This window comes from Aricia agestis, chromosome 5 (genome assembly GCF_905147365.1).
Source record: "Aricia agestis chromosome 5, ilAriAges1.1, whole genome shotgun sequence".
NCBI classification, from domain to species: Eukaryota; Metazoa; Arthropoda; class Insecta; order Lepidoptera; family Lycaenidae; genus Aricia; species Aricia agestis.
Window position 1 is genome coordinate 14031768 of NC_056410.1, and position 9358 is coordinate 14041125.

At 36.9% G+C, this 9358-nt stretch overlaps 1 protein-coding gene across 1 annotated transcript; it reads right to left on the bottom strand.

Annotated features, from left to right (window-relative positions):
• Positions 1–6769: 6769 nt before the first annotated feature.
• Positions 6770–7717, bottom strand: LOC121726781 (fibroin heavy chain-like). Its single transcript, XM_042114291.1, has 2 exons — positions 7273–7717; positions 6770–7212 (listed from the first exon to the last, which is right to left on the bottom strand). Exons 1-2 carry the CDS (start codon positions 7679–7681, stop codon positions 6896–6898), a joined length of 726 nt encoding a protein of 241 aa, XP_041970225.1. The 5' UTR covers positions 7682–7717; the 3' UTR covers positions 6770–6895.
• Positions 7718–9358: the final 1641 nt, after the last annotated feature.

The window sequence follows — 9358 nt, forward strand, 5'->3', positions numbered from 1 at the left end:
ATGTTTACATACAAATGAAGGAAACCGCAAATTATATTGCATAGAAAATGTAAAGTCCAAAATATTATGTTCCTTTATTAATAAGGGTTTTCCAATAGGGACTTGACAATTTTGAATTAAAAAAAAAATGTTTTTCATTGTACTTCAATCCGATACTAAAATTTTTAAAATACTTATCTCAAATGGTTAAATTAATTCTCAAAAAGTCACAATCTGTGAAAATTTTAGAAGTCTAGCTATTGCGGTGCTTGAGATACAGCCTGGAGACAGACAGACGGACAGATAACGAAGTCTTAGTAATAGGGTCCCGTTTTTACCCTTTGGGTGCGGAACCCTAAAAATGGTCTTTCGAGGAGGGTAATTAGAATCCTGTTGAACAAGAATATTTCAGGATTTTTAGGGTTCCGTACCTCAAAAGAAAAAAACGGAACCCTTATAGGATCACTTTGTTGTCCGTCTGTCCGTCCTGTCTGTCTGTCAAGACCCTTTTTCTCAGGAACGCGTGGAGGTATGAAGCTGAAATTTATATCAATTACTCAGGTCTACTGTCCCTTGAAGCTGTGAAAAAATCAAACTTCTAAGCCAACGCAATCAAAAGATACAGCCGTTTATGCCGCAAATTTTCGACACTTGCAAGGGAATCAAAACCTACAGGGTGCTTCCCGTGAACTCAGAATCTTGAAATTTGGTACGAAGCAACGTCTTATAGCATAGATAAAGGAAAAATTACGAAAACCATAAATTTTTAGTTACATCACATAATATATTTTTTTTTAATAATTTTAAACTTACTACCCATTTCCTCATAAACGCGTAGAGGTATTAAATTGTCGGAACCCTCGGTGCGCGAGTCCGACTCGCACTTGGCCGGTTTTTTTTTCAAAGACCCCGTTTTACATAAAGCTCAAAGTGGTGGTCGTTTGCACCCTGCTCACGTACAATAATGTAACTCTGCCACATATCTGGCCCGTGTTGAATAAGTCACATGAATTTATCGTTACAATATAGCGTTACCGTATCAAAATGAAATATACATTCTACTTTTTGACCGACTTCCAACAAAGAGGAGGTAATACGTTCGGCTGTATGTATTTTTTTTATGTATGTTCAACGATTACTCAGCCGTTTGTAGTCCGATTTTCAAAATTCTTTTTGTGTTATAGTATAGGGTTTAACTCGAATTTGGTACAATGTTCACAAAAGTAGTGATCTGATGATGGGATCTATGGGGAATCGAGGGGACTCCTTGAAATTTGTATGGAAACATAATATAGTGATTTTGATTTTTTCTGAAGTATTCGTGGCATATGCTACCAAAAAGTAAAATTTCGCACCAGGTTATCCCCGGTTCCAAAGGTACCCAACATAACTTTTGAATCTTAATTGAGAGCACAAACTTGTGAAATGTACAAACTTAATGCTGTCCGGAAAAAGCAGTCGATGAGCATCTCAAGGTGAGATGATGAGATGCAAAGCAGTCTTGAGATAAGACTGTTATTTGCAAAACGCCTCCGTGGTCTAGTGGTTAAGAGCTTGGCTCTCGACTCGGAGGTCGTGGGTTCGATTCCCGCGTTGGAAACATGTTATTTCCAAGTTTGGTTAGGACAATGCAGGCTGATCACCTGATTGTCTGACAAGTAAGATGATCCATGCGTCGGATGGGCATGTAAAAAGTCGGTCCTGCGCCTGATCTCTCGCCAGTCGTGTCGGTCTTCCGTCCCACTGGGTTATGAGAGTGAAGGAATAGCGAGTGCTCTTGTGTACTGCGCACACACTTGAGCACTATAAAATTACTCCTGCGTACCTGGCCTGGTTTCAATAAAACTGGCCACCGTCACCGAAATCGGTGTGGGAAGTATTATTTTATATATATACTAGATGTCCCGCGCGGCTTCGCCCGCGTTTTTTTTTTTTATTTTACTTTACTTTTATTTTTTATTTTACTTTTTTAATTTTACAGAATCCTTAGGTACATTTTCCCATAAAAAATATATCTCCCGTTTTTCCCACATTTTCCTGAGTTTCTTCTGTCGTATTAGTCTTAGAGTAATAATATAATATAACCTTCTTGATAAATGATGAGTCTTACTCGATAAATGATCTATCTAACACTGAGATAAGTTTTTAAATCGGACCTGTAGTTTCTGAGATTGACGCGTTCAAGCAAACATACTCTTCAGGTTTATAATATTAGGTAGATATAGATTTTTTTTAATTATCGCTTGACAAACTCGAGTCTCGATCTAAAAGACTATGAAATGGTATAATATGGTAGTGATGATGATGATGATGATGATGAAGAATGTAATTTGCATAGTAGCATATGCTTTCTGTTCTTAAAATAACGCCGAAACTCCCAAACTTGTATCTATAAAGAATCAGGAATTCTCTCAGCACCTTCCGAACCACGGTATACCAGGTATATCTCGGTGCAAAATCTTACTTGTTGGTAGCATATGCTTAGAATACTTCTCACGAAACCGAAGTCACCATATGTTTCCCTATAAGTTTTGAGGAGTTCCCTCGATTACTTATGGATCCTTCATCAGATCACCACTTTTCTGAATATAATACCAAATTGGGATGATACCCTATATACCAAAAGAAAAATTTTGAAAATCGGTTAACAAACGGCGGAGTAATCGTTGAATATAAGAAAACGAACATAACACCTCCCCCATTTTGAAAGTCGGTTAAAATTGTAGCCTATGTGTTATTTATTTAATATTTTAATCAGCACATGAATTGAATAACAAAATTTTTTTCAAATTAATCGTAGCACCATCTGTCAGGACAAACTAAAATTGAAATAGAATAATATTGAATGCGATGATAGCGCCGTCCGCCGGATCTAATGTAAAACATTCCAAAATCAACAACTCCTTATAAATAAGAAATTAATTGAAAAAACATTTTCCAGTAGACCAAACTGTAAATCTAAACCATTCTCGAATCTCCACGAACACACACAAAAAATTTCATCAAAATTGGTCCAGTCGTTTAGGAGGAGTTCAGTCACATACACACGCACACAAGAAATATATATATTAAGATATATATTTTTTTTATTAAATAAGGGGGCAAACGAGCAAACGGGTCACCTGATGGTAAGCAACTACCGTCGCCCATGGACACTCGCAACACCAGAAGAGCTGCAGGTGCGTTGCCGGCCTTTTAAGAGGGTATACGCTCTTTTCTTGAAGGTTTGCAGGTCGTTTCGGTCCGGAAATACTGCTGGTGACAGTTCATTCCAGAGTTTTACAGTGCGCGGCAGAAAGTTACGCGAAAAACGCACTGTAGAAGACTGCCACTCATCAAGGTGATGAGGATGGTATGTTTTTCGCGTGGGACGATAGCGAAAAGTAGCAGGTGGTATGATTCCGAACAATTCCTCAGAGCACTCCCCGTGATACAACCGATAGAGGATGCAGAGTGAAGCAACATCTCGGCGTAATTCCAAGGGGTCCAAGCTGTTTGAAACACTATGGCAGTCAACAATTCAAGCAGCCCTTCGTTGGATACGATCCAGAGGGAGCAGTTGGTATTTTGGCGCCCCTGCCCAGAGATGAGAACAATATTCCATATGAGGCCGAACCTGCGCCTTGTAGAGTTGTGTATTTGCAAAATTACTAAGTTCCAAAGTTCTATTTCAATATCAGTCGCACGATCGACTTTTTACATGTCTATCTGACGTAGAGATTATGTTTCTTGTCACATAATTAAGTGATCGATCAGCCTCCATTAGCATAATTGAACTGAGTTGTCCCATCTCAGAAATAGAACCTACGACGAGTCAAGAGGCCAACTCTAAGCCACCGGACATCGCAAGTAATTACGGCGTAAATGAATCGTGGTCGTACCTTCGGTTTATTGGTGCTCCGTAAACTTGTCCCAGTTAAGGAGCAATCAAGGAATTTATTGGCAGTAAGCTCGACGCTTCCGACTGAATCAGGACATTGCCACTTTACTCGGTAAAGTCTATCCGCAATTCTGATTGTGTGTTTATTATTTTCCCCGCTTTTTTGCAAAAAAATAATTTAGTGTTTGTACATAAATTTTGAAGTTATAGTTTTCAAGAGTAAGGTTTTAATAAAATATTTTGCAACATTTGCATAAGTCTATGACACGGTTTACTTACGGAATACTATTTTATTTCCATCAGTAGTAACGACTTTTCTATAGAAAGTTTTAGCCAATGGAAAACAAAAGTCGTTATAGATAATAGAACAACATTAAGAAAATTGAACACCTCAGAAAAATATTTATATCCAGGAAACTAATTAAGATACTTACTACTTGGAGTGGGTTGCACCAGAGGCGTGGTTAAAGTTAAAGTAATGGTCAAAGTTTTGGTTATAGTTAAGACTAACTTTAACTTTAACCTTAACTTTGACCACAGAATTTGACAGATGATAGCTAGTCTGACAAGGCTATAATTGAACGTGGGCGGGGCGCTGCCGGTAAAGGAGAACTGTCAAAAATGGCGTTTTTGTATGATGACAGCGTAAGTTCCTTTTTTCGCCACGTTCATTCAAAGCCTTGTCGATCTCAAGGTTATGGTTAAAGGCGTCCTTTTTTGAATTTAACCAAAGATTTGACATTTTTTATTGTAGTTAAAGTTAAAGTCATAGTTAAAGTTACAGTTATAGCTAAAATAATTTGGTGCAACCAACCCTAAATCTTCCTTTATAATCATTTGTTAGAAATGTATCCAGCTGCATAGTCTGGCATAGTATCTAGTTAGCCTCGTTTTGCCATTGTGTTGATTGCACCTCACAGGCAATTGTATCTGGGGGCACGGTAGTGCCCCAGCCAGGCTTTTTAGCAAAGACACGGCCGTACCATATTTCTCGAATCAGTTCGCGGCTATTTCACACCCCCTTTATCTTCGATGTTAACAAAGCTAGGGATTTAGAATTTCGGTCACTAGGAGCAAGTATTAAAATTAGCTTAACCTCCAAATTACATGAAGTTTCGATAAATAGTTTAATAGTTACAGATGGTCAAAATTACTACATTTTGTCACTCACTGACTGACAGATCATCAAAATTCTAAGCAGACTTAGAACCTTGAAATTTGGTACCTGGATAGATCTTTATTCACAATGAAAGGAAAAATTATGAAACCAGCCAAGTGCGAGTCGGACTGGCGCACATAGGCTTCCGTACCGTTAATTTGTATGGGAGCCCCCGTAAATAATAAGTTTATTTAATTTTTATTAATAATGATTAAAGCTAAAATACAGTTGAGTATTTTCTGAAATTTTCAAAAACCTTACTGTTACCATTATGGATAAAGAGCAAAAAATGGGAAAAAATCGTGTTTGTTGTATGAGGCCCTCTATAAATTATTTATATTATTTTAATTGGATTATTAGCTTTAATAAGGACACCAGAAATACATATTTTGTGAAAATTGAAACTATCTAGCTATTACGGTTCTCGAGATCCAGCCTGGTGACATACGGATGGACGACGGACAGACAGCGAAGACTTATTAATAACAAAGCGAAAAATAATTAATAATAATATAATACTTTATAAATTAAAAACAGAAAAGATTTTCATGTTTGTAACTTTACAAGAATAGTATAAGTTTCGACTGCATATTTGTTTTACATACAAAAGGCTTTGAGTTATTTATGTACTTAATGAAATGGTATCAATTGAATAAAAATATTATTAACAACAATGAAACAATAATTTAATTCGATTAAAATATAAATGTAATCAGTACTGCAATATATACTCCTTACGCGCTCGATATAATATGGGAGTTTTAAGTTATCACATGAAATAAGGTGTGCTCCTTTCCTGCGAGGAACGTCGAGAGTCGAGACGCTTACATCAGTGCTGCTATATGTTTAACGGTAATGCTAAAAATGACCACCTTCAAGTATTAAAGCTTAAGAGTCAATTATGTATTCAGAATATAATAATCGACTCAGAACTCAGAAGTATATACGTTACGTTGTCCACCTATAGAACTAACGAAGCCTCAAAGAAAAAATGTAAAGGAGATAGAAAATGAGTGCTAAGCTAAGTACATAAAAGTTATAACGTGACCTGAAAAGAAAAGAAAATAAAACTTCAAAAAAGAAATGAAATCCCACCAAAAACATTTAAAAATGTAAAAGGGCCAAGCAAAATATTGCATAGTTTTAATACTTCTGTCATAAAAAGTTTTCAGATCACATTCAAGCCAAGCCTTCAACTTATTTTGTAATTTAAACATAAACCTATTAGATTTTTTATTTTGTAATTATTATAATGGCTTGGCAATGAGCACAAGAAAAACAAATTATTATAAAACCGCATATTTGGAGGATTTCAAGTATGAAATCGTGTAAGTATACATATTACACAGACGGAAAGCGTAAAGTGTTTTAGTAACGACGCATGGCCGATGGTACCCAATAAATCCAATTAGTCGCTGATTATTTCTCTAGTGCTCATTGCCAAGCCACTTTAATAATTATAAAACAAAGAAATCTATTGATACATTTACTGAATGTTGATTTAAATTACAAAATAAGTTGAAGGCTTGGCTTGAATATGATCTGAAAACTTTTTACGACAGAAGTATTAAAGCTATGCAATATTTTGCTTGGCTCCTTTTACATTTTTAAATGTTTTTGGTGGGATACACAATTATGTACTAGCCTCTTTGACAGTTTTTGTATAATGTTAATAGGACTAGTACTAACAAAATCTTTTATGTATTGAAAAAATATTTATTAGTTCAAACTACATTATACAACAACAATGATTTCAAAAGGCACTAAAATATTTATTTAAGACCTTTCAAATTTGAATGTTTTTACAAGTGAAAGCTCTTTTATTTATGAAATTACACGTTTTGTAAAATACTTGAGTACACCGTATTATGGCATACTTAGTATCCCCCTGCACCTGCTGCCGTTGCTGACGCTGCTGCACCGGCTCCTGAACCTACTGCTCCACCTGCTGCATTTGCCGCGGCAGCCCCCAAACCAGCTCCATATCCTGATCCTAAGCCGGCACCATATCCTGAAGCAGCACCAAATCCTGCAGCAGCTGCGTTTGCTGCACCTGATATCCCATTGCTTATTGCTTGTCCTGCTAAATTAGCGCCAATTGCGTATGCTGGAATTATGGATGCTGCCAATCCATATCCTGGGCTCAATGCCTGCCCATATCTAGAACCATATCCCAAGCCGAGACCAAGTCCACTTCCAGCACCGTAACCGGATCCTAGCGCATTTCCAGCACCGTAACCGGAGCCTAGCGCACTTCCAGCACCGTAACCGGAGCCTAGCGCACTTCCAGCACCGTAACCGGAGCCTAGCGCACTTCCAGCACCGTAGCCAGCACCCAGTGCACTTCCAGCACCGTAGCCAGCACCCAGTGCACTTCCAGCACCATAACCTGATCCTCCTCCTAGTCCTAGTCCTTGTGACTGACCTTGTGCCTGTCCCTGTGCTGATCCCTGTGCCTGTCCTTGAGCACTGGCCTGGTTGCTGGTCTGTCCGCTGATATTGCTATTGTCATTGGTATTGTCATTGACGTTTTTGTTATTGTTTGAATTACCATTCGAGTTGCCATTCGCGGCTTGGTTTTGATTGGCAGCGAGGGCTTGAGCTGATGTCAGAGCTACTGTGCTTAAAACGGCGAGGGTGAAAAGAGCGAAGTGAAGCTTCATTTTTAGGCTTGTAGAGAAACTGATGCAGACTGAATAGACAACATGCATTTTATACCCAGTTTGGAAGACACTTCGAAAGTCGTGATTCACGAAATCTGTAAAAATATTATTGCCAGATGGATTAATTGTTTTTATTGTCATGTGAAACTAGTGAACGTATTTAAATTATATTCTGCTTGTTTTAACCCTAGAAAGTATATAGTAAGCTATCCTATAAATAGTCACGTTATGACTAAACATTCTTGAAAGAAATGGCAGAAAAAAACAAAAAATATTGAATTCGAGGACATCATTAAAATTTCTAGTAGTAATAGGCTTATAGAAGTATTGTTAATTATAACGAAATATAATATATTGATGAGACAGTATTAAAGATTTATGTAAGGTTCGCGGTTAAATGTTTCACAAATTCAGGGGGTAGGTACTACAAAAGTTTCCTTAAACTTCTGGAAATTTATTCATGAATATGATGTCGTCTCTGCGGTTCGCGGCTGTGTGGCCTTGGTTACTGTCGGCGCCAACTTGTACTACTGAAATTGTTTTTGCTCCTACGCTTTCTTTGTTAGACACTGCTATTCAAAATGCTTTATGTCTCTATGGACATGAACGTAACACCATAAGTAACACTATTGTTACTTCAAGATTTACAATTTTTTAACAAATGAAAATATCAATAAATTGGTATCGCTTTGAATACAGGATTATTAGTTTAAATTGAACATTTATTTATTTATTTACAACATATTTTGATACTCAATAGTCAATATCTGTGTCTACTGTCTACCTAAACATTGTTTCAGAACACAACAAACACTAGTGTGTGTTGAAACAATGTTTAGGTACCTAAATAGTGCCAGCCTAGCGATTATAATATTTTATCTGTATTTTATTTACGATAATATTTAAAAAAATGCAATATTTTTTTTCTAATGGGTCAGTCGCTTGAGACCAGCTATGGGCCTATAGCTATCAAACAGCAGTCCGTCGGAACTTAAAAAATTATGGATGCGGCCTGCGACAAGACTATAACGTGTTCGTGGCCCGTATAAAATAAAGGTTAAGTAAAATAATTTAGTTAACCATTTTATTTTTCCTTTTCATGGCTGTTGTCTACATTCAGAATAGTATTTTATTCCAATTTACCTTCCTCCGGCTTAGTAGCGAACAATATAAAGAAATGTGTAGTTTGTGGTAATATTCAAGCGCACAAACTTTAGTCTTTGATTAAAATTCCACAGCGGAACCATCCTTTGTTGTTGAAAAACTCTTTGTTTACTGGTCCCAGCATACTTCAGTCGTTTCATACCTGTAAAATTAATATAATTACGTAATAAATTAGAAGTATGTTGAAATGCGTTGATTAAACTAATTTTACAACGGGTGTGAGTTACGTCAACAGTTATTAAATACGTATATTTAAAAATACCTGATAGCGTTTAAAATATCTCTTCAAACATTATAACAACAGTATTCATAAAATTATACGAAAATAATGAGAAAAACACCCGACACAGGCGAACAATAACACTACGTACAATAGCGGAAAGCGATAGAGTTGAATTTGCGAAGAATAGAACGTTATGAGACGAGTCAGTCGCTTTGTTCCACAAACGGTGAGCCGAGACCGGGCGTGGAGATAGCGCTCAACCTGCCCTAAATAAACGATTAACGAATGTT

Excerpts from the sequence above, each read along its gene's own strand:
- LOC121726781 (XM_042114291.1), bottom strand. The coding sequence starts at position 7,681 with ATGAAGCTTCACTTCGCTCTTTTCACCCTCGCCGTTTTAAGCACAGTA. Across the intron at positions 7,213-7,272 it reads CTCCGGTTACGGTGCTGGAA|GTGGACTTGGTCTCGGCTTG; the intron begins GTGCGCTAGGCT and ends ACGGTGCTGGAA.